Source organism: Poecilia formosa, unplaced genomic scaffold (assembly GCF_000485575.1).
Source record: "Poecilia formosa unplaced genomic scaffold, Poecilia_formosa-5.1.2 Scaffold84, whole genome shotgun sequence".
Taxonomy (NCBI): domain Eukaryota; kingdom Metazoa; phylum Chordata; class Actinopteri; order Cyprinodontiformes; family Poeciliidae; genus Poecilia; species Poecilia formosa.
In genome coordinates this window covers 1,497,616-1,523,945 of record NW_006800023.1, presented here as the reverse complement: position 1 = coordinate 1,523,945, position 26,330 = coordinate 1,497,616, and the positions used below count along the sequence as shown (strand labels likewise).

General features: G+C 37.8%; 1 protein-coding gene across 3 annotated transcripts in view; it reads right to left on the bottom strand.

Moving 5' to 3' along the window:
• LOC103141479 (ephrin type-A receptor 6-like) overlaps positions 1 to 26,330 on the bottom strand; it is a 208,089-nt gene that overhangs the window by 163,583 nt on the left and 18,176 nt on the right. For 2 of the 3 annotated variants that reach the window (XM_016673897.1, XM_016673898.1), the window contains 2 exons: positions 22,316 to 22,417; positions 22,076 to 22,140 (listed from right to left, as the gene is read on the bottom strand). Coding sequence is in view for 1 of the 3 variants with exons in the window: in XM_007557145.2 (XP_007557207.1) it covers positions 22,076 to 22,140 (65 nt within the window). In the remaining 2 variants the exon portion in view is untranslated. The remainder of the gene's footprint in view (positions 1 to 22,075; positions 22,141 to 22,315; positions 22,418 to 26,330) is intronic. The other variant, XM_007557145.2, reaches the window with a different exon arrangement.

The following is a 26,330-nucleotide window of genomic DNA, read 5'->3' as shown; positions in this document are numbered from 1 at the left end:
TAATGGTTAGTCTACCTGACAGAGAAGGTTTCTGTTGGAAAATAGTGCTCACTTCAGGTATACTATTTTTGCTTTTTCATTACATTATTTTTCATGTTAAACAGTCACTCTGATCAGAAATGGGTTTCACACAGAAAAGTATAACTACTAGCCGCACACCGTAAGATTCTGTGTAAATTTCTGTCCAATGTAAATTTGATGACAGTTTAAAAGCTCCGTTTGGTTCTAAAGATTATTATGTTTTGACTGTTTTATATTTATATCTTAAACTTGTACAACATCATTTCAAAGCTATCAAAGGCCTATAACTATACACATAACACTGAAACAATTTATGGCTCAAGCCATCTTAAAGTATTCTGAATCTCTTGACAAAGCTGCAACCACTAAACCCAACAAATATGAGCAAAAAAAAAGGGGAAAACAAATGATAAAATGCTGCTTTTCTAAGCCGCTATAATTGTTTTGAAATTTGACGTTTTTAAGAAGCAGAATTCAACTTCAATTCTTTTCTAACTAGATTAGTCTTAGTCTCTGAGGCTGGCTAACCTGAGTAAGTGCAGGTGAGTTATGAAATCCTTTTTAACAAACCATTAGTACAGAAATCTAAAATACTGCTAGATTTGCTAAATTTGCAAAAAGAAGAGCAAAAAGTTTTTCAACTGTAGAAATGAAAGTAGACGTACTTTTCAGGTTATCTCCCTCGGGAGGAAATTGCTATAATCGACATTCTGAAAAGGTACAAATCGGAGCCGATTTCCACTCAAATTACTGAAATTAAGGTAGCAATTTTTTTGACAATCAAATCCGCTTTCATCTCAAAGACTTTGGTTGCCTAATACATGCCAGTGAAAAATGGGACTGTCATCTCTACGATTTCATTTCACTACAGGTCAGTGCTCAGGAAGCAGAAAACAGCCTTCACCCTTGATTCTAACACCAATAAAGGCACGGAAAAGAAATGGTGTGGAAGACAAACAGCATGCTGGCATCGTGCCACATCCCACAACTTAACGGATATCTTTACCTTGAATATATTTGATTTGGAAGGAACTTTAAACTTGGGGGCAAGGCGAAAAGATGGTGGCTCTATATTATTTTATACAATAAAACAAAAAACAAAAAAAACCTGTCGACTTGTACTGCCTTGATTTAATATCTTTGAGACTGGTGCACCCAAATACAGCTTTGCAAATGAAATCAATGAAATCAGGATGCGTCTCCTTCAAGAGGAGAGGACTATTTCCAAATATATCAGCCAGCTTCAATCATGATCCAAGCCTGCTGTGAGGGGAGCCACCCACCAAACTAGACCATTCCAATACATCACCGGGTGCGTCTGCGACCCCTTTGGTGATTAATTTAAAAATTAAAAATCAAGCAAAACCCACAGTTCCCTTCCACACACCCTCTACCACTCCAAGATCCGAAGTACATTAACAACACACCCCGAAATCAATAACGGCAGGTAAACAGGTCTGAGTAAATGAAATCCAAAGACCCTGTGCTCTTCTCGTTCCCGCATCCATCACAGCAGATGGGTAGAAACAGGGTGGAGCCAGAGGACTCATCAGTCATCCCAGTGGTGCCATCAAACATGCTGGTCAAGTCAGTCAAGTCAAAGAGGTTTAAGGGCACTGAAAATAGAGCGCAAACCTTGCAACAGTTGTTGCTGCTACACTGCGCTTTGGGGGTCATTTAGTTTCTTTTGTGTGATGACCACTTCAAAAGGTCAACATAACACTTCGTAGACTAAGATAAAGTGTTCCCTCTTGGGTTCATTGTGGTCAGGTTGCAAGGGCACCTGAAAATTAATGTCAGCTGGTAGAAACATGAATAATAAAACCCTTTCAGGATGCGGAGGTTGTCCTGAAACAAATATGTCTGCAGGTTCAACAGAGTTGAAGCAAAAACTCTTCCTTCTCACTAACATGATTTATTTCTTCATAAAGAAATAGAAGAAAAATCAAGACGTACACACAGACGCTCCACAGCAAGGCTTTTCCATAATGACTACGGGTCTGCACAGTGACTGTAAACAGGCTAACCTTTGCTTTCTGTTTTCTGCAACTTTAAAACTTTTGTTTGAGCAAGCAATACTTCTCCAGGCAACATGAGAAGCTTCAGCAAACTGAGTAAACTATCACAGCACTTCAGCTGGAGAAAAGCGCACAAAGCAGCTCACTTACAGCTTATGTTATTATACTCACAGCCTTCTGTGTCACCGTGGGCATCACTCTGTTTGAGTTGGGGGGAAAAAATTTGTATGTTTGAACACAGGGGGTTTTAAGAAAGAGCAGATAGCAGTTTCACGTTCTTTAGAAATGCAATCTTTTGAAACGTCCTGAAGCACCCTGGTTGGTAAATTACAGAAAAGAGAAACTGAAAGAGAGCGAAAAGGAAGCAATTTGACATCTACTTCACACCATGTGATGCTAAGCACTATCCATCAAGGTTTTATTGATTCCCACATAATACATCACATCTATACAAAATGAATTTGCCTTGTAAAGTCACACATCTTCCATATATTTCCCCCTAAAAAGACAGCAGAGTGGTGGATGATAAATGTCAGAGCAACAATAAAAAATGATAAGATAGTTACATCAATGTATATCAGAAGGAGACTGAGACTGCTAAAGCACCAGGCTTGGAGGTTAAACATGTTTTACTCTTCCTCCACATTAAGTCTGAGGCGTCTGATATTCAATTTAGCACCAACTGCTGCAGTAATGCATTTATACCATTTAGTACTGTATAAAATCTATTACAGTTATGGCCTCTGAAGGAGGTTCCAATCCATCATGCGGCTACATCAGCCACAGATCACCCCGCCTGTGTTGTAAATCAATCAAGATTGACAATAATAGATGCAAAGCGTTACCTTTAACCTTTCAATCGAAAAGAAGAAAGAAAAGCTAATTTGTATTTTGACAAGTCTCATTTTGTAAAGTCAAGGAGCAGAAGAAAATCAAAGGCTGGCCCTGAAGAGAAGACAGCTCTAATTCACAAACTATATCAGAAACCACTAGATATTGTCCTTGAGTCAGACGCTTTGGCCCATCACCAGTGGCTCTGTTATTAAGCTATGCCTGACCTCTGAACTCCGAGCTGAACCAAAACATCTTTCTATTACATGACCAGGTTTACCTGCCTTTAGTGTTTTAACAATATCATGTAGAGAGAGAGAGGGAGAAAGAGAGGGAGAGAGAGAGAGATGGTGAGAGAGAGGGTGAGAGAAAGAGATGGTGAGAGGGAGAGAGAGAGGGGGAGAGATGGTGAGAGAGAGGGAGAGAGATGGTGAGAGAGAGGGAGAGAGATGGTGAGAGAGAGGAAGAGAGATGGTGAGAGAGAGGGAGAGAGATGGTGAGAGAGAGACCAATACAAATCTAAAAACAGAGCAAGCAGGAATAACAATAGTTTCAAAAATGCATCTAATAAAACATATAATGATTTAAGAGAAAGAAAATAAGTCCTATAATAATAGTAATAGATGTTATCTTTAGGTCTCAAAGGGCTAACTGAATGAGCCAGTCAGTCTCCTGACTTCTATCTGCAAAACTTTCAAAATGTAAACGCATCCAATATGTTTTTTAATAAATGTACTTAACTGTCTTCATTAGTTATTTCCTGTCATTAAAGCTTTTTGCCTAGTTTTAGTCTTACCCAGTTCTAGAAGAAGAATCTGCTACTAATCACCTTTTGCTATCCAATTATTAATTGGTTAATTGGAAACGTAATCAACAGATTATCCATACGCTGTATTAAAGTTAAGTCAAGCAGAAAAGGCTGATGTTTTTACATGTTAATGTTACAAGTATTATTTTTAGTTGCAGATGCATTCTTTGATCAAGCACACACTAAAGGGATGTTATGGTTAAGACATTACATTTTTGGACAAAAATAAATCCTTATTTTAAAAAGGAATTTGTTTGTTTGCATATTTTAATATAATTCAATGTTGCATAAAAAGCTCAAGTTGTTAAATGAAAAATCTGCAGAATGTGCCATTTTTGATCCAACTGATCAGATGTCAGAATAACTTTTAGATTGATTACTAAAATAATTATTTGCTGCCCTAAATTATACAATACAATCGGGTGGAATAACAACCGTCCACCTCTAAAGAAGTGACAGTGAGTAAAGACAATGAAGCTTTTGTTTTCAATCACACCAAGCTAAGATTGGTGTGTAATAATCTGAACCTGTTGTACAGAGAGCCGACTCTGAGGTGAGGTTCCTCATTGCCTCCACTCTGTTAGAGCAGGAAATATAACTATATGTGAAAAATCTTCAGAAATGGAATCACACAAAAAATTATGTTTGCTGTACAAAGACAGTATATCAACAAATATTGAGTAATTTAACTTTTTTATTTTTCTGGATCCATTCCCTGACCTCTTGTCAGAGAACAAACCTTTACCGTCTACTGAACGTCATAGATGCATTCAAACTGATTCAATTATTTTTTTTCAGTTCAACTTACATTTCCAAAGCCTATTGGAAATCTCAAACCGGACACAGCAACTCCAGTCATTAAAAACACAACCGCCTTCCAATCAAAGCAAACACTGGTTAAGGGTATGAACCCTGTCTCCTTTCAACCTCTTCCTCCATCTCATTTTCTTAAACGGTGATGTGTCACTCTCCTCTACACACTCTGCTGACTGTTCCTCATCCGAGCTGACACAGACCAGAGACCTCTCTTTTTCTCCCCACCAGCTCAGACAAACTATGCGTGGGAAAGCTTGAGGGGGAGGGAACTTGTCGTTTTACATATCTATTTTTGCCAGAGTGGCAGGCAGGCAGTCTGGAATGTCAATGTGTGGCCCAGCAGCCTCTGACTGATGTGAGATCACAGTGACGGCTGCACACAGTGGTATGACGAACACACATACACAGACTGTGCCAGTGGGTGAAGTGGGAGGGGAAAGCCGTGTACAACTTCGATAAGAACAGGTTGCCCAGGTGGAAAAATGGCAACGAGACACAGAAATTCAGCACCTTGCAAAGGTATTCAGATGACTTGAACTGTGTCACCTTTTGCCACACTGAAATCACAGGCTTCACTGTATTTAATTGAGCTTGAATGTGATGGACAGAGACAGGGTAGTGCATGGCTGTAAAGTGAAAGTAAAAAGATGTGATGAATAAATCCTTGTAAAATTATTATTATTTTTTTTTTTTATTTGTTTATTTTTTTATTGTTTGTTCCTCTCTCTCTATGTTCTCACACACTCTCGCTTTTTCTCTGTTGTGCTCTACCTCTTTTTTTTCACTGTGGCGTGTGTTGTGTGCTCTGGGTCTTTTTCGTATCGCCGCGCTCTGTTGTGGAAGCGCACACACACAAACAAAAAATGACTGTACTTCTTGAGGAAGCTAAGGTCCTTCAAAATTGCTCATCTTCTCCAAGTCTGTTGTTGAGAGCGTCTTCGCTTCTGGCATCATCTGTTGGGGCAGCGGCATCAGAACCAGAGACCCAAATTGGCTGGTTCTGTTCTGGAGTCGACTGTGGAACCTCTGAAGATGATGGTGCAAAGAACAATTCTTCAGAAAACCAAGAAAATTACAGATAACTCTGACCATCCTCTTCATGAGTCTGTCATAGACATGTACAGCGTCTTCAGTCAGAGGCTTCTTCAGGTTTTCTGTAGTACAGACTGCTACAGTAGACCTTTCCTGCCTACACCCATCACCATCTACAATAACTTTAATTAAAGGAGTAACAACATCATCTAATTTTTCTTTGGGGTCAATAAAGTATCTTAGAGTTGAATTCAATTGAAATATTCAAACAGCTGCACACACAAAGGTCTCTCACCTTTTTGAACGCATTCTCAAGATCAGCGCTCTACATGCAAGGTCCGAACTGGTGTGAGTTTTAGCCGAGCGCTGAAGGCATTGACAAAGGCGTCTCTCTCAACTGTAGGAAAGGTCACTGCATTATCATTTTATTGTTTTTTTCTTCCCATTCCAAATTCAATTAAATTTTAATCTGCATTATTGGCTTGACTCTCAAGCAACCCTTTTTGCGGAAACATTATTGTATTGATTGAGGTGGAATAATATTGCAGTAATGCGCTGCCATCAAGAGCTGTTGATGGATGTACGCTTGAGCAAAGTCAATAATAAAAGACACCGTAGAATTAATTTCATTTGACAAAAATTGCTTTGTTTTGCTTTTCCACTACATTGTACATTTAGAAATTAACATGAAATAATTTATTTTCAGGTTCAAATCATTTTCACACCTCTGATAAATTAAATGAACCAACAAATCTGAGGTCAGACAAGGTCTTGCTGTTGCTGATTTGATGACAACTTCCAAGCAAAAATGCTTCAAAAATTAATTTGACAGGAACAACAACAGCAAGTGGCGAAGTACTACTAGAGGAAGGGAAACAAATAAAGATCTGACTTGATTTACAATTTATCATTTAGTTAATTATACCATCTTTCTTTTTGCAGACAAACGGGATACCAGTCAAACACACCCAAAACACATAGCTTCTTTCCTGCTTTCACACTCGGCTGCCTTTTGTTAAGAAGACGCTGTCAGAGAGGCAGGAAGAGAATCCAGATAATATAAAGAAAAGAGAGGAAGATATCAATATGGAGGTGAGGAAATAATATACCCGCGACAAGAAGGGAAGATGAAGAAAAGGTAAGGCAATATCTCTGGTTTCTAGCTTACTATTCCAAAGAGATTGTACTAGGCAGCCCTGTTAAAAAATATACTTTTTTCCACATTTATGTGTTTCAGATAAGACTGATTTTAATAGCAAACATGGATAACCTGAGTAAATCAAAACATTTTCAAAAAGCTTTCCAAACCATCCTGCTTCATTGTGAAAAAATAACAGTCCTCTAAACCCACAAACTTGTTTTGCCACAAGATTTGATAAATTGATGTTTTACATGGCTGAGGGAAAAACTTTGGTCCATTTTTTACAGAATAGTTTTGATTAAGACTTTGAGTAGGCTGCTCCAAAAGTATGTGACATGTTGTGTAAGCTGCTGTGTTAAAGTACGCTTATGTTTAGGGTCACAAACTGATAACCAGATGTTCTCCTTCAGGATTTTCAATTGGATTGAGATCTGGGCTTTGACTAGGCCTCTCTAAAACATCCACCTTGATGGAAGAAGCTCTCTGTGTAGCTTTAGCTGGATGCTTCTTCTGCAGATGAAAACTAGGATTTCCCTATATTTTGGAGCTTTAATTTTACCTTCTAGTGTTAAAAGGGGGAAAATATTCATGTGTTAGCGACACTGATCACACACCTGAGTAATCTGGGTTATCACAGCTAACTTGTAATTTGACAATACTTTCAAAAAAGACTAGTCTGAAAAGCATTTATACCTTGAATGAAATAGTCATTTGAAGGCTTGTGCTCCTCGTAGTCATGCTTCTGTTATACTAAAACTAACCCAATGATGTGAAACCATTCAAGTATCAGAAAAACAGTAAACAGTAAAAAGAAATCTCTAATGGGAGAAAATACTTTTAGAGCACAGTAAAAAAAAAAAAAGTTTCCCAATGAAAAGTTTTGCTGGTTTAATTCAAAAATAAAAGCCGAATCTTTGTTAATCTGCATGGAAATGGGGATTTTGTCAGCTCTTTCAAGGCTTATCAACTTCTCCTGCAGGAAATTACTGTTTGCCCAGAGTTTTAATTTAGCACAAAGTGTCTCACCTGCCTGCCCGTCTTTATGGAAACAGCAGGAGACATCCATCTTCCCTTTGCAAGGCCATCAGACTCCAGTCTGCACTTATTTCCAGTCAGGCTTGTTTAAGCCTGACTGGAAATAAGTGGAGACGAGATGCGATTGTCTGGCCTACTCGATCAATTATGACAGGGAAAGCAGCAAAAACACCGACAGAAAAAGCATGTGGTGAGGGTATGGCTTTCGGGATCCAAAGAACTTGTATGAAATGTTAAGTGGGTTACAGACGTGGCCAGACTAAACACCCATCTCCAGTGAAACCATATCCCTCTAATGGGAGCCATTCTGTGACCCCAAAATCCCCATTAATGTTCTTGTACAGGACAGAAGTTCGAGTCTGAGAGGGTCTGAAAATTAAACTAGATGTCTCCTCTTGCACCATCCTCTGCTTGTTGAAAAGAGAATAAAGTGATCAGTTTAAGTGAATCTTTGCAAAGAGATACAGTTTCGCCTTTCACACCTGCAATGCCATCATACTCCAAAATAACACGACAGCGAAAAAGGACACACCTTGAAGGTCAGGGATAAGGTTTCCAATCTAAAACAGTGTTTCGAATTTATAGTTAAAAATAAACACTACTTCATGGACAACAGCCAGGTCAGTATGGCTAAATTTACAGGCATGGTGTGAGAAGACCTGTCCTTTTTGCACAGAAACCTATTGTTCTTGTTATTTGCGAACAATAACTTATCATGCATTCTAAGCCCTGGAAAACAACTAAATATTTGTCAATAATTACTCTTCATGTGACTTTTGGACTACCACAGACTGTGGTTTGTGTGCAACTAAAATTAGGTACTTGTTCCAGATAAAGTCCATTTTTTTCTAAATGTTAATGATGGAAAGTTTTGGTCCTAAAAGGATTGTGGTGGTAAATTAGGTCTTAATATTTTTTCTATGATAATCCAAAGTCTGACCGAATCAGTTCATGGTTAAACTTATTGATTCAGGCTTTAATTTACATGATGACAAGGTTTTCATTACTTGCAAGAATTTGCATACAGACATGTTTGAACTCAAATTGTTGGGTTCTTTTATAATCAAACATCACTACACCACATTGAGCCAGCAAACATTAAAGAGACTTGCCAAAGAAATATAACTGACTCCCTGGTCTCCATAGTGACCAAAATGATTTACTGGTAATTACATGGCAGCAGCCCCCACCAGCTCCACTGCTGTTTCACATTAGTTCAGATACAAACCACAACATACCAAGCACTGTTTTGTCATCTAGACAGAACAGTGTTAGCTAACAGTGCAATTAGTAATCTTGCTGGATTCAGAAATAATTGTTATGGGAATTACAGTCAGAAACAAACAAACTTTGACTTGCATGTGTACATGTAGCATGCTAACTTGCAGCTATAAATAAACTGTCCTGTTATCAGAGGTACAAATATTAGCTAGAGGTCAGTTTGAAGTAGCTCGAGCAGCTTTGATCCCCACTCGTATTAAACTAGTACACTTCACACATCCTGTGTCCTGTCTCAGTCTGCCAGTGGCCATTTAGTATTTTAATACACTTTTGAAAGTTACTTTAATCCCTATAAATACATCATTGCCACAACTTTCAAGATCACCAATCCCAAATCTATGCATCTTGAAGAAAGGGAAGTCTCTAAAATGTCATTCATAAAAAGTAGAGGATCTCTGCCCACCCTTGTCAATTCCAATAGTGAATATGGATAAGCTTTTAATTCGCTGCAAATCATCTGACCTTTTAAATATGGAAATCACTTCAATTTTCAACGTGCCAGGATTCATGCCTTTCACCAGCTATTTAATTGAGGTTCATGGTTAATGCAAAGCGATATAGAGCATTTCCATGAATCAGAAAATGTATTTTCTGAGCTTTGCAAGCAAATTATAGAAAATGTTGAACTGGAACAGCACAGTAGGCTAGCCAAGTTGAAAAGAACCCTTTGCACAAAGATATCAAAGCAGTAGGAAACAAATATATGTTTCCAAAGTGGAACAGACAAATTGGACCAAAAGTTGCAAACTCAGGAAAAGAAAGTAGTTTAGATTGTGTAGTTCCTGCTTTAAGAGAAAAAAAACAAGAATCACATACTATTAATGTAATAAATAGATTTACCACATAGATTGGATTGATAAGCGTCAGAATATGAAGTTTGTTCAAGTGAAATCTCATGTAGTAAGTCCAATCCAAATCATAAAAGTTAAATTAAAAGCTCACCACTTGACAATTTTAGGTAAATAAAAAAAACACAAAACCTAATTTATTTTTAGTATTACAGAACATGTCACATTTAAATGCACTCTGCAAGAAGAATAGTAACACAATAAAAATATTATATAAATCTTACTTTTTTCCCCCATTTTGTTTAGAGAGGAAAATACCAAATGTCGCTGTTGTGTAAGGTTGAGAAACTGCAATGATTGGGATCTTACAAGAGGAAAATAACCCAAAACACAGCCTAAAACCTACAGAAAATATTTAGGGTCAGCTGAACCGAAAAGAAAAAAATCTGACAGGACCCCACGCTCTGGATATAGTAGGGAAATTGTGCAAAGATCAATCAATGTGCCTCCTGTTTTATTTCGTCTGTTTTCTGACTCCATCCGCCCAGCTGAATATCAGTTTTAGGCTTGGTGCTGATCCATCTCAGTTCGGAACATTTCCTTTTTCATTTCAAAGTTTCACGTTGCATTCTCTTCAACGCCTTTCAGCGGGTCACAGCATGTTCACCTCCAAACACAATCACCAGTGAAGATTCATTTTTGTAAGCGACATCAAAATATGATAAGACCATTTGTAGTACAGACTACGACACAATTCATGGAGTGATGCGGTTTTCTCTGCACAACAGTGTGGATGTGTGCATCTTTCCTTGGTTTTCTATCTGACCACAGAGAGTGTGACAAATGGATGTGTCAGAGCTTGATGGAGCACTGCGATTGCTCTGCTAGGCACAAAGCTATTACAGGACTATATAGACAGCTGCAAAGGAAAATCCTGTTTCAATCAAATACGTATAATCCGGGAGACAAAGAAAGATGTTTAGGAGGTGACAGAAAAAGTCTCCTCCCTGAGCAATATCAAATGCTAATACACATTCAGACTTGTTGGTAAGAGAATTTAAGCCAGATTTGTTTACATTTAAAATTGCACAGTACAATTTCTAAAGCTGCTCTGGTAAATTATATTTTAAAGACGTGTGAAGGCTTTTTGTTCTGCTGACATGCAACATGTCAAAGGACACATTGCCATTTAGCTTGATAAGGAACACAAGCTTCTTAGGACACTGAAACATTGCTGCACAAAGACTTATTTTAAGCACCTGACATTCTGTGAATCAGTTGTTTTCTATACAATAGTCATGGCTACTGAAAGTAGCAAAATGTATTTTTCTAAAGCTACAATCAGCTAGTGGCCACTGCAGCAAGAGAACAGCCGATTAGAGGTTCTGGTGTGAAACACGGCTGAAATGTGTCATTGTCACTGCACTATATTTTCTGATGCAAGTCAAGTGAAACAGACAGCAGTAAACAGCCTACTAGAGATTAAGCACCGTGACCTTGGGCGAGTTCCCTCTAAATAGGCCACAGAACTCTCCTTTAAGTGTACAACAGATTAGCTGCCTGTGTGCATATATATATATATATATATATATATATATATATATATATATATATATATATATATATATATATATATATATATATATATATATATATATATTTGGATTTTCTGGATGTAGACAATCTCAATGCATTTTTTGTTTTGCACATGAGAAAAAGAAATATGACAAGACCCTGCTGTAAATATGTAACATATAAATTGCAGTTTTTATGAGAATAAAAACCGCAAGAGCACATCACCTCTTAGCTTTTGCTCATCGGCCCTTTGCTGTGCCCGGAACATAAAAAGAAGCTTTTAACAATTTACGATGCAGATTCTTGGTGAGCAAGAATATTTCTTGAACAAAGCACCAGTTTGACAATAACTGGTGAAAGTATTAGCTTTCAAAGATTAAACATAACCATCTGACTGATTACTTTAGACTAGATAAATGTTTGCACAAATGCCTGATTAGGTGATTTCAATCGCATGTTTTATGTAATTCTTCCAATCACAGTGGGAGATCACAATCTCTCCTGCTGGAAATTCAGTAACTGTTCAGCTGCTAAAAGAGAGGATTCTTCTTTCATACACCTGAAAAGAAAGCAGAGCTGTGAGGTGATTGGGATCAGCGCTAACCTGTAATTACAGCCCCCATTTCCTGCCTTGATATGCCATATGAAATACTCAATTTTAATCTCTAAAACAGAGATTTCCAAGTGGCTGAGTGCTATTCATTTATGGAGCCAAATTGAGTCACTTGGATCTAGATTTATTGTAATTAAATATTTATCAACATCTTTTATAGTTTTACAAGAAATGATTTTAAAATGTGCAGCTGTTCTGGACTTTACAGAGAAAAGAAAGACAATTTTCTACTGAAATGCTGCAAGTACTGTTGACAAATGTCAGCCAGGAGGGAAGTAGAGACAGATAATCCAGAGAAAAACACTGCAGGTTAGGATGAAACTCTGCATGGTTGCTCGAAAAAAGGGAAGAATTGAGGGGAGACAAGAATTTTTTTTTTCTTTTATTCAGACTGGAACAACTACATGTCCTTCTTTCTGTAAAGACTTTAAACCTATTTTTGTTGTACACTCAGGGATAGTGGAGACTATAAGGCTCAAATTAAAGAGATACTGCAAGATTTAAAAAGTAGTTATGTAGGAATCATACACAGCTAAATCTAAATTTAGAAACTGTACAAATGAACTGGCTAATAACTCCAACGGTATATTAACCCAGCATCCATCTTCCATATGATCTTTGGCCCTAAAAGAAAAATAAGCTATTTCTCCGTGACCATGATTAATTAGAAGACCAAAGCATTAGGGATGAAACTTATTGTCTACCAAAACATAAATATCCAGGATAATTTAACATTGACAGCAAAAGCAGTCATAAGTCTCGAGAAGAAATGTTTTCTCAAAATCTTCAGAGAATCGATTTGTTGAAACAATATCCAGTTTTTCCTTTACTTTTGTTTTTTTGGTGTTGGTTTTCGTAATGCTACGAATTGCTTTGTTTTGAAATTTGTACAACTTCCCCCAAGTAATTTTCATGTTCAAAATTGGGAAATCTGTTCAAAACCAGGTTGCAGCAGGAATGAAGGGGAATTTACCACGGCGGTGAATGACCAAGTGCAAGAAGACGTAATTTAAAAGTTCAGTTCTGGCAGGATTCAGGTCAGCTGTATTTTCAGCTCTGATCAGCACAGTTTCTCTAATGTGCACAAGCGTCAGCACTCTGATTGCTACCATAAGAATATTTATTAGTGAGAAGCTATGCAATATTCTGCAATTCTCAGGATTTTCCCACCAAATAATCAGCCTGTGCTTTACTTGTGAGGTTTCTCCTCTATGATGAAGATGTGAGAGAACAATTTAAATACTCTCTGTCCAGTCAGTCAGTCTCTGCTGTCTGAGTTTTGGCCCCAAAAAGCCTTATCGAGCTAATGCTACACAAAAAGCAGCTTCCATCGAACTATAGGGGGTATTGAGCGAATAGGATCTGCGGACGTCAGCAGGTACATGAAAAGAAATAACTGCCATTACAGAAAACTTTTTTTAAGATTAACTTTATGCTCACAAATGTCAATAAGCAGCCAGACATCCTTTCTATATAACAAATATCCGTTTACATCCATACATTGTATACAGTGTTATAATATGGAAAACTGTATCTGGATTTGGTTTAAATCACACTTTTTTTGTGTTAAAAAAAGTGTGATTTAAAGTTATGTATTCACTTTGAAAAATAACTCAACGGTTTAAGTTGTGTTTATTTTCTTATAGCTTTTTTTAGGGTGAGTTAAAAAATATGGGAATATTTGACGTTTACATTTTCCTGTTCACCATCTTTGTAATTCCTCAGGTATTTACTGTTAAAAAGAAACGCGTCCTACTGCCTAAGCTCAGCCTCTCTTACAGTAAACATATTTCATGTTCTCTTCCTGCCTGCCCCCACCTTCTATATTCATATATTCAACGCTTGCATTCAGCTTGGCACTAATATTCTCGTCAGTCTTCCCTCCCTCCCTCCCTCCATTTGCATCCATGCTGTCCCTCCCTCCCACTCGTTCTCTAACTCGACTCGCTGTATTCATCACACGGTGAGAGTTAGCCCAAAAAGCTGTCAGGATATGTTCTGCTGTCAGCAAGATGCCGAGTGGAGCGCATTAGATTTTGGCCTCAGCGTGTCCCTGACAAGAAACAAGCCAATTAAGGGATCCCCCAGCACTGCTTAAGCCTGGTTATGGCAGAGGTCCCTGAGATGAACACTGGTGTGCTAAATCATCATACCTTTTTTATATTAGAGCCTCCATGGGGAGAGGTGGAATGATTCCGGATTATTCCCCCCTTTTTTTTTTATCTCCCTCTCTCACTCTCTCTCACAAAGCTGCTGGCCACCACTCGACAGCAGACATTAAAGAAGTTTATCTGAGCTATGAAGGACATTGACATACAGATTTTCTTTCCTCCTCTCCTCCCTGTTGTTCAGTCTCACTCTCAAGGCTAATAGTATTAGGGAGGGAGGAAGTGCTTTGAGATAAGCCTTAGGTCAAGCAGCCGCAATCAATTACTGTGGTTAAATATCGTAATAAAAAGATTAAGGATTAGGACTAAGGGAAAGTACAGAGGCTTGAGATGGTGTTCGAAGCCTGCAGGAATGTTTAAGACGATGTTTTGGATGTCTCAATTTTTGTTTCCATTGCATCTTATCTCCATTCATCTTTTTCTCTTCAGATCCATTTTTCATTTTCCATGTTTGCAACTGCAATTTTTTTTTCGATGCCCAGTGCTATATATATATATATATATATATATATAAAGCCTCCACACAAAATACAGATTAGTTTAAAATATTCCAGGGTGAATGATCTATTCCAAGATTGGTAAATCTTTGTCTTTTCTTATCAAAGTGCAGTGGAAAACAAGGACTGTAAAAACTTCCTGATTGAGAAAAAAGAAAAACCACAAGGTATTCGGAAAACAACAGCTCAGACGTCTGAGGCGAACAAAAAGCATTGTAGTTCTGAACGATGATAAATTAACTTCTATTATTTTGCTTTTTAGACCAGCAGTTACTGAATTTTCACAAGATATTGTGTCTGAGTTTATGTTCTAAACATCTGCAACCATTCAAAGTGTTTTTCTACAAGTTCCATGTAGTTATTTTTTGTATACATTCCTCTTTAAAAGTATTCATACTCCTTTGACCTCTTTGCATTTTGTCACTTCAAAACTAAAAACTTGAGTGTATTTTATAAGGACTTAATTTGTGATAAATCAACAGAGTGACACATGCTATAATTATGACGTAGAGGAAAAATATCCAGCGTTAATCTGAAAATTGTGATGTGTAATTGTGTTGTCTCTACCAGTTTTGCACATCTAGAGGTGAAAAGTTTTACCTGTGATTGGTAAAATAGCTTCTCAGTGAGAGTGGAGGGAGAGAGTTTGCACAAAGCAATTTTCAAATCTTGCCACAAAAATCAAGTTGAATTTAGGTCCGACCTTTGAATGCTCCGGCATTTAGCTCCATCAATAGTCCCAGCTGAACAAAACAGTTTCAATTTGTGTGTGTGTGTTAGAAACTTTTCACGCCACTTTTACCAGAAGAGGGCTGATGTCTCCAGTGGGTGGCAGATTTGGAATACATGTACTTTAAATCTTGCTTCGCACCCTGTGTGAGAGTCACATAAACGTATCCTTACTGCATAGAGATGTACAAATATACCCAACTATCTCCCTCTGAGTCTACTATACTGAGCAGTGTTCTAGCTAGGCCTGTCACGATAACAAATTTTGCCGAGCGATTAATTGTCTAAAAAATTATTGCGATAAACGATAATATTGTTTAAAGACCTTTTGACACTGTTTTAATGGAAATGACTAATAATGCATGTGATTTCCTGCCATAGATAGATACACTTTATTTTCAAAAGAACACATAACACTGGAACTGAAACTAAATAAACAAAACAACCAAAACCAAAAAATAAAATGGATTCTCAGTCTCCATTAACAAAAAACTAAACAACATAAAGCCAAAGTGGAAATAGACACTGCATTCAACCAAAAGAGTGCAGATATGAAGTCTGTATACTATATTGCCCTTCAGTAATCACGAGATTTAGATAGAGAAGACGGGCACATCCGACTACCTAATGCACTAGTTCACACTACGACTTTTTTTGCCCCCACTTTCCCCTTACGACAATCTTAGAAAGTTGGCCGCTGGTGATTTCGTAACCGATCATCCTGCAGTGTGTGGTGTGTCACGGTGGATCGTCGTAACACACCACTCCGATCTAAATCAGGGATTTCCCCCGCCTGGAAGTGTCAATGCAGCCTGTTGAATGTGACAGGTAGCCAATCAGAACGCGCGGATTCTCCTCCTGCTTTCTGAGGGGAAATTACGGAGGGGAAATCCCAAACAGCTGACACGGTGCAACACGAAGTCCAGCGGACATTGGAGATGATATGTGGAAACATTAATGTTTATTCAACATTTCGTGCAAAGAATATAGAAATGACCAGGGGAGGAACTGGAGCCAAATTGCTACCGCAGTTGATAAACCCGGTAAGTTTTCAGCTGTTCTTCGTTAATGTTACATAAATGGGTTATAATGATTTGCATTCAGTCAGAACTTTACGCTGATTCTAGCCACATGCATCACAGGTAGATTCTAGTAAAGCATTGATTAATGCCTGGTTTTAAAATTAGTTAACTGGACTTGTAGCCATTATTTTGTGCCCATGTTGCTGGACACCACAGTGCACTACAAACCCGATCGAACCGTTATACCTAGGATTTCTGTCAGGTTTTGAAAATGGGCCGACAGTCCGCCAACAACTCTTGTAGTGTGCGTTGGACATTACACTAAGGAAATGAGGAAGGGAGGGTCAGTGGAGAGTTTTTTGACCCTTTTTTCATTCAAAAAAAAGACAGGAAGAGACGATAAAGCCGATAATTAAAATGAGGTCAATAGGTTTAATTTATCGTGCGATTAATTGATTTATCGTTTATCGCGACAGGCCTAGTTATAGCAAACGTAAACCAGAGATTAGAAATGCCTTCTTTACATAGCACTGTTTATGTGGAGGGTAAGTGTTGTTTTAAAATCTACTTAAAAACAATGCAAATTGCAATCTGTAAATACACAGGACTCGGGAATGTCCTTGAAATGACTGGGTCTATGAGAATTTAGCATAAAATAACCAACATGAGATTTTTCAACAATTCTTTAACAGGCTACAAAATTCAATTAAGGACTTTCAGGATGCTGGATGTTTAAAACGAGAACAGATGCCTTGACTTACGAGATGATTAACCCGACTAATAATTATATGACAATTTGTGTGCTTTACTCTGACATTTGTAGGCAAATGCACTACTCATTTGGCTGCACATCCTAATCCATATGCACTATTCCAACAGGGAGTACTTTAAAAGTTACACAGCAGCTTTAAAAACATGACACAGTTGATGTTCCATATAATCTGCTTGTTTTTCCAATATGCAGACTGTTAAAAATGTATATATTTGCAATCTAGAAAGCAGTGTGACAGCGCTTTATACACTGCTCCACAATGCAATACAGGATGCACATTCTTCACACATAATCATGAGACATTTTTCCTTGTTGCAAAGTGGCCTTTGGGTATTTTTTTGTGGGGGATGAATTTATCGACTGCTTGAAATCTCAAACAATAAATGAAAATAGGATTACCCCCTGCTTTCATGATGGACAACCCTTTTTCTGGGCTCCAACCTGTTTTTCTCAGCGTGCATTAGTGAAAACAAAAGGCAACATTAGGCATTCCTAATCCCTTAAAGCCTTTTTATGTAATTTAATAAATAAGCTGCTCCATTCACTGCTTCACTCCCCTTCCCACACCACCACTCACCACTGGGAAAAGGACTCATGCATATTTCAGCACTGTATTTGCCCACTGACTGAAGCTTATTGTGGCTGCATGCATATACCGAAGCAGCCTTCTTCCTATTCTCATCCTTTTTGTCTTTTGTCCACCCCTGATACCTTGTGCTTCATAACTATTTACTTAACTGGTAGCACGAAACATTATAAAAAACAGAGATCAGAATCACATAAAAATCTCCCAACACATTAGCCAACAATAAATTAGCACGCCTTTTCTCCACTCCACATTTATCAAGTTCTACTAGAACAGATTTCAATAGCCTTGAGTGGGATTTCTGTTCAGTATGCACAGATTTAATGGCTGGAGCCTTTGAGGTTGAATGTGTTTACCAACTCAGAGGAAAGGCTCACATTCACGTCATTAACAAGTGAGCCACTTTGGTCGGTTTCCCTTGCGGATAGTTGAAACAGATCTATTTACTATCTAAGCAAAGCAGGAATAAGACAGAAAAAGGGCACCTTGGCACAAAATACAGCCATGGCAAAAATGTTTGATTTTGTTTGCAGCGAGTAAACATCTGCTCGCGGCTTTTCAGTTTGGTTCTGATGTCTAAGATGTGGTGTGGCGCTACAGAGACACACAATGTGCGGACGGTGGGACACCAATCACAATAATTAACCGAAGCGTTTCAGACTTTCCAGTCAAATTTTCACTTTAATTAAAAGTTTTCTGAGACAAGTGTGATAATTGCACACGAGTATGCCTGAAGTCAGGAATTTACAATTCAGAATTGCTAATAAACTTTTTTCAAAACTATCTTATCCAGAACTTCTTGCAAAACCGAAAGAAAGAGAGAAAGAAAGAAAGAAAGAAGAAGAAAGAAAGAGAAGCAGCAAAAGAAAAACGAGCAGTTTCTTTCTGTTTCGCTTTTCTTTTATGCACCTTGTTTAACCAGTTCAGAGTCACAGGTTTTGATGGAACATGCCAGCTACCAATAAGCAAGAGGTGTTTATAGGTCACTGGCCCATCACAAGATCACACAAGCAATTGTCATGGTTGAACATTGCATTATGTTTTTAGTTTAATTGCTTTACCCTCTTACCCTGTGCTCATACTGTGACTATGGATATAAATATATACTTTTTTCAATCAAAACACATCAAATCAGAAAATTGAACTTCATCTCAGCACACGAAAGAAGGCTCTCTGGCCATATGAGACCAACATTAAACAATGGCCTAAAAATAAAATTCAGCATGGTGGAAAACATTATTTATCACACTGACCACACTATGCCCATTATGAAAGATGGTGATGTGATCGCGCTGAATGTTTTAGTTCAGGAAAGGCAGAATAGCGTTTTACAAAACATTAGAGAGTCCTAGAATGGTCTATTCAAAGTCCAGACACAGAAACTCGAGGTATTTCTTCAGACTTACAAGTCTCCAGATTTCTACAAAGCATATAATACAGGAGGCTAAACACCACATATTTCAGATTTTTTTTTCGAGAAACTATGCAGCGTTTTTATTTTCAGCTTCACAATTATCCACTGCTCAGTGTTGGTCCATCAGATTACATTCCACCAGAAATTTGTACGCGCAACGTGAAAAACTTTGAAGAAGTTTAAGTGGCATTGATACTTTTGCAGGAAACTCAATGCCAGTTCATCACTGCCAATTCTACACTTCTGCTGTAAAAAGTTACTGTTATTTGATCAAACTCCTCCGCAGCTACACACCTTCACTTCACCTTGAATTCGACATTATATGACCATCTATAATTTCTCACAGCCATCATCAGGACATCATAATAAAGAAGTTACTGCTTATGAAATCCTTTAAAGATGTGCTCTAGGCAGGACAGACTGACAGCAGTGTGTTTCCAAAACTACAACAACTGCATGTGTCAGATAGGTAGGCTGCTGTATTGGACTGATACCGGGGCTGTGTCTAATATGTTGGAGATTGACTTACTCCTACTGGCTCCCAGTTAGTGATGGGGATTTTGAACTATTTTACCACTCCGGATCTGCACACCTTCCCCCAGGCCCTCTCACCTCGATGGCTTAAATATTAATAGTAAGTTGGAGGATTGAGGATGAGTGAGGAGAGGAGACGACTGACGGCTTAATCATGGAGGCAGTTGCCTCTTTCTCTCTCCTTTCCTTGCCGCTGTGGGCGGCTGTCACCACGACCTACATGATGTAATCACATCTATAACCCTGATATGGGCCACTGAGGGCCATGAGGAAAGGGATGCAGAAACACAGAACGTTCTAGGGCAGAAAGGTGGAGATCACCTCAGCATATGATCATTTCAGGTCTAAACCCAAAGACAAAAAATAATTATGTTTATGGGTCCCTTTCCTCCTCTCCCACATTTCAAAAGTATATTTAATTTGCAATGTATTTAAATATTCTCTTTATTTTTTTTCCAAATATTCAGGAAAAAAAACAAATGTTCATTAAAAACTTCTAGATTAGAATGAGTATATGAATTAGCTTTTATTTAGTTACAAAATTGACCCTATAAACTTTTTATTAAAGGTCTGCCAATACATCCAGCTCATAAAACACGATGAGACAGAATCAGATTTCAGCAATAACTTGGATAATAGTAAAAATTATTTATTTTGGAGAAAATGTTTCAGAAATGTTAAACGGTGTCTTAACATGTAATCATTATGGTATGGCTTGACCAGTCTAGTTATTTTTAGATTTAGTATTGCATAATATCAAATGCAGTCCAGACTGAATGACACCGTTAAACAGGACTTTAGATTAGCACAGATAATTTACTCCAAACAAGCAAAACATTAAGAATTTTGGAGTACATGCACAGCCAGTCACCGTAGATTCACAGAAGTCGCTAAACTGTTGCAGTTTCTTTGAACCCTAAAAAAGCTACCACACAAACTATTTGAAAAGACCCCTTCCTTTGTTACTTCAAAATAAGAGCCCTTGATATATAGTCTTTTGGACTCACCTGTACTGAGAAAACGGAGAATGTTTTGGTGAAAGTGTTTGTGCTTTGTGTAATATTGTGTAATTTTTTCAAAAGGTTAACCTTATTTCTTGACTCTGCAAAGCAAAGACGTACCATTTCCTTACCGACATGCATGCACCTGTAATCATGCTGTTGCTGGGTCATTTCAACAAGACGGTTCCGACCGAAGGTAAACCACTGGTTTGTCAACTTACAAAGAGGGAAGATGAAGAAAAGTTTTTAAATGCACAATAAGTTGTTCCCTCATCAAGGTATCAACCAACTTTTTGAGCCCTGCTCATTTTCTGAGTGATAATTCATGCAAATATGGAAAACAAATATGCAAATATGCTAACCTAAAAAATGACTCATTGTTAGAGGTGAAATGGAAGCTAGTGTCATGAGATCTTGGGACATTAACATATTTTCCGTCAAAGTCAAGCCCACCATCCTGTGCCAACAAGTGGCGTTCCCTAATGAATTGAAATGGACCTTGGGTATAAATGTATCTCCTTTAAACTTGACACCCCATTTCTCTATGAAGTAAGAAAGGAAGATGTTGTTTGTTACCCTGTTGAGTTGCCTAATAAAGAGGTGTTGGCTGACAACACTCGGTTATATAATTCTTAAAGACATGCCCACCAACATAAATCGTTTGTATATATTTTAGGTCATTGGTAAGGCAAGGAAACGGTGACAGCCAAGATACAAATCATTTGCACGCACTTGGAGAACACTGACTGGCAAACCACCAGAAATGCTAAAGCTGGCATCTGCTTTGCAGCTTCTAATCAGTGGCAATACTTCCTATCAGCTGGCAATAGCATATTGTCCTTGGGAGCCAGAGGCACTTATTTTTAAAGCTATAAAGGGAATTATGTTGGGGGGGTTAGAGCTAACCGAGAAAAAATAGATAATGATACATTCAAAGCAAGATTGAAGAGCATACTTTCCCACTAAATTGTCTTTTTTAAATGATGATAAAAGGAGAAATGATGGTGAGACTTAGATTTGTTTTATTATAATTGATTTCAAATGTTTAATAACACAACATTTCCAAAGTATTTTAAATAGTGATCCATTAATAGGCAACATTTAAAGACTGGAAAGAACACTTGGAGATAAATTGAGGCCAATGACAGACCTTCATAGGTGAGGAACAACAAATAGGAAACTTCCTAAGGGACACCGATTCATTATCTACCACTGAATTACAGCGTTTCCCATGTGAAAAGAAGACCCTGATGCAAGGAGAAGGAATAAATGAAAGAGGCCACTAAGACAGTTCACATCACTATAGTTGATCTCATTAAAGTTGCAGTGGCAATGTTTTGAACTAGGCAAACTGTACAGTAAGACCAAAAGCAAACAGAGGCACTGTTCTTACCCCATTTATTGGATACGTCTTCCATCCCAGCTCTCCAAGCACAGACGTTGTATCCAGCAACACCACTGAAACAGAAAACAAACAGAGAAAGACAACACGGTAAGCAACCTGACAGCCCAGAAAAAGATATCTATGTGCAGTGAAACTGAAATGGCAGTCATGAATGTGTTAATGTTGACATTTTTATATTGACAAAAATTAGATTTTTGGATCAATATAAAGAAGACTGGCAGCACTTACACTGGGAGCAGCAATTTTTGTCATGTGTGACATATTTTGGGGGCAGATGGACTGAAATCAGATTGCTGTCAGAAATCTATTCCCACCTCTGCCTTCCACTGCCTGTTGGTGGAATAAAATAATTTAGATGCATTTGTATTAGCCCTGTTGTGTCGTACTGTGTATCTCATTATGCTAATGTTCACAGAATTCTATGCATTGCTGAGGCATAGCATTATGACCACCTGCCAAATCAAGTGTTTTGGCAGCCCTTACTTTATGGCCAAAACTGCACTGACCTACTGCACGGATTTCACTACAATCCACCCCTGAAGGTATGCTGTGGTATCAGGCACCAAAAGGTTAGGAGGAGATCCTTTAAAGGTGGACTATTATGTTTCCTTTAAAAGGTTGGGATCGGTCTATCAAAAACATGTACATTACTTTTTACCCCTCACAAAATCACTCTTAGGTAAGGAGTTTCTAATCCGACCATTTTGAAAGGAGCCTACTTTGTGCTCCTCTCAGAACGAGATATTTTAAGGCCTGTTGTGACCTCAGTCCAGATAACCTGCAGTTGACCACAACCCACAGCTCAATGCTTACACGTGAAAATGGTTGCAAACAATGGCGCAATTGCGCATCCAATTGCGCAAATTGGATGCACAATTGTATATCTTTGAAAAGCAGAAGTGGATCCTCCTGTACAACCAACAAGAATGCATTAAGTGGCTTCTGAATAGTAAGACAACCACCAAGCACTTGTCTTTTCCAGCAGCCATTGTACAGTGCACCCAGTGATAAAACCAGCTGACCAAAGATGCAGGAGCTCCACTTGGGTTGCTAGGTGACAGGCTGGCTTGCTGGGATTACGAAGTAATGGCGCAATGTCACTCAACAATAAGCAGGTTCTTGAAATGGCTCATTTTTCAGACACCAAAAAACATTAACTTATTGTCAAAAAATGGCTGTTTTTTTGTTTTATTTTAAGCGCTTGACCTGTTTTTAGAAGCATTACAGACTGAACTGAAAATATAAAAATGTGCATACATAGGCACCTTGCTTGTTATGTGGCTGTCCAGTTGCATATGCAAAAAATTGTGATGCACTGTGTATTTTGACACATTTACATTAGAACCAGCATCTGGTGTAATAGACCTCTAACCTTGACTTCCTATCTTCCTAAGAACATGTTTGATATTTACAGATCCCTGCAGACTGGGAGCAACCCACAAAAACAGCAGGAGAGGAAAATCTCTGACTCAGTTGTCTGGCATCACCAGACGGCCCTTGAAAAAAAAATGTTCCCTTGGTATCTAATATACTCCACCTCCCAAACAGGTGCAAAAGGTCAAGTGATAATCAGTGTTCAATTCACAAGACAGTTAAGTGTCATGTTTGTTTGGTTTGTAATATGGGTAAGGAAAAGAAAGATGTTATTTATCATTCCAATATTTTATTTTATTTTTTGCAAAAGCATTATGCCATTTCTGGCCGAAGATAAATTTTCTAGGATAGTTTATAAAAAGAAGACAATGCAGTTCTGGTGTGGAAAATATCACCAACCTTGTCAATGCTTTTTTTCTGACTCTCAAGGACAGAAGATTTTAATAATTCAAGAGGAAAGCATTTCTCCTCAAAATAAGTCATTTACAGTGAAAAGAAGTAGACATGACTTCTTGAATTTACTCTCGGTTAGATGCCAGCATATCCAGTGAACTGATAGAAATGTTTTTTGCCCTCACTTGTGGCAACATTAGGGAATAACTAGGAGACTAAAACCGCAACATATTTTCAGAAATGTATAAATATTAAATGAGGCCCATCTATTCACCTCGTCAAACAAGCCAAGTACACGGTATATGTGACAATACACCTACAGGATGTCCTAATTATATGCAGGAGTAAGGCATCATGAGGTAGGCCTGGAGAAACAATACGTTTTCAGGACAGGCTTGATTGCTTTTAAAGGAAAATAATGTTATTTACACAAGATCAATAGTAACACTTTTTTCCCGAACAAATCAATGCGTATTTTCTTCTTGAAAATGACCTGATTGTATGTGTCAGTTTGTCATGAATGTCCACTTACAGCTTTTTAAGTAGACCTCTGAGGCTAGTTATACCAATACACATGATTGTTAGTGATGGCATTTCCAAAGAAATCTCCATAAGCGTTATTACTGTGAATGAACTACTTTATAAAAGCAAAGAAGCTCAAGAAGCTTGTTTCTGTACAAAAATGGTTCCATTTGTGTCAAAGGAAAATGGAACATTTTCTCTTAGAAATCAGTGATCACCTCTGATTGCACCCGTTTGACAGATTGTTCAACGACCTACTCTCTTGGGTGGTAACAATAAAACTTTGAGCATCTCCATCGATAACAGGAAGTAGTTGTGTGGCTGACCAGAGAATCATTTGCAAAAAAAGCAGTAGTGTTGGTTTCTGCAGGGACTTGGAGAGGTCTTCTCTGGTGCATCAAGGACTCTGTTCGCTATTCATTTTGCATTATAGCAGCATCACTAGTTTGAGCATGCACAAAACTTCTATTGTGAGATTTATGTGGTTCATTATTATAATAGCTGTATATCCGAGTCGTAGGTTTAGTGTTGAGGAGGTTCGTAGCAGCAGATATGACTTGACCAATTTTGTGTGGCCTGGTCTTAACTGTGGCGAACTGCATACACTTCAAAATGTATGCACTTTTGAAGTGTATGCAATAGTTCACAAAATCAATGTTTACAAGTTTACTTGACCAAAGGAATATTTACAGGTTGCAGAACAAATTTAACATTTGTCATAAAAAGTAAATCTATTGAGATATGTGAGGGAGGGCGAAGGAGCAATCAGAGAAACATAAGCTTTACAGTACAGTTATACAACAGTCACGGCAAAATAAACAAGAAAACCTTTGCGTTTCAGAGCAATAAGTGATCACCGTAGAAACATCACTGGACAAACTAATAGGTTTTGAATTTTATGCAGGATTTTGACTGCACTCAGATATGCGACTTCTGACCAGATTAAAATTTCTGCATGAAATGGCATTGTTCATGATGTACAACACTGCACAAAGAAGCCCTAACATGCATTGTTTCATGCTGCTCATAAACTCAAGTCCCACTGGTGTTTCCCTCTCCACAAAAAGGTTAAAACTGAAGGTCATGATACAGAATCCTCCCATATTTAGAGACATTCCTTAGACTGTGAGGAAACATCCTAAAGCAGATCTAATACCTGCGGTGAAGCATCAAAGGCCCTTTTTGGCCAGAATTTGGTGTTTGCTTTTACTCCAATTTCTCCTAACAGTCTATCTGAATGGTAATGAAAGTTTTGAAAATTATGTAGCAATCTTAGCCTAAGGCATTTCTAAAACAAACCCTAATCCATCAAAACAAACTATTTTCAATGCCAGCATCTATAAAATAAATGTTAAATGTGGTTCATAAAATAAATGTTTACTTGTCCAAACTCTCGTGGTGTGTGCTACATGTAAGCATGATATGGTCTGTGTATATTATTTTATGTTAGATATAAAAAAAAAATTACACAGATTGACTGTCTATAAAGAAGATATTCAGATATTAAAACCATTTTCCTGGACAATATTTTGAATGTTCTCACTGTTCCTCAACCCAAGAACGTGACATATGCAGGATGGAGAAAAGACAAACTGCATAATGGAGTAGGAACCCCTGCAGTGTCCAAGAACGCATTAACATATTAATAGGCCATTTTAACTTTTGGGAATAGATTATGGGAACTGAAAATCTGAGATTATAAACAGGGCTTATAGGGATATATAAATATGTTCTCCCTAAGTTTTCAATATAATACAAAATATTATATATATAAATATTGTCATGCAGAAAATACAGAGCAGAAAAAGGGATCCAATCGCAGTCCAAAAAGAACAAACGTTGACATATGATAGATCTGAAAAGACCTTCAGAGGGTTGATAAAAAACAAGACCAACGTAATCCCAAACAGAAATTTACAATTTAAAACCTGTCATAGATAGTATGAATAATTAT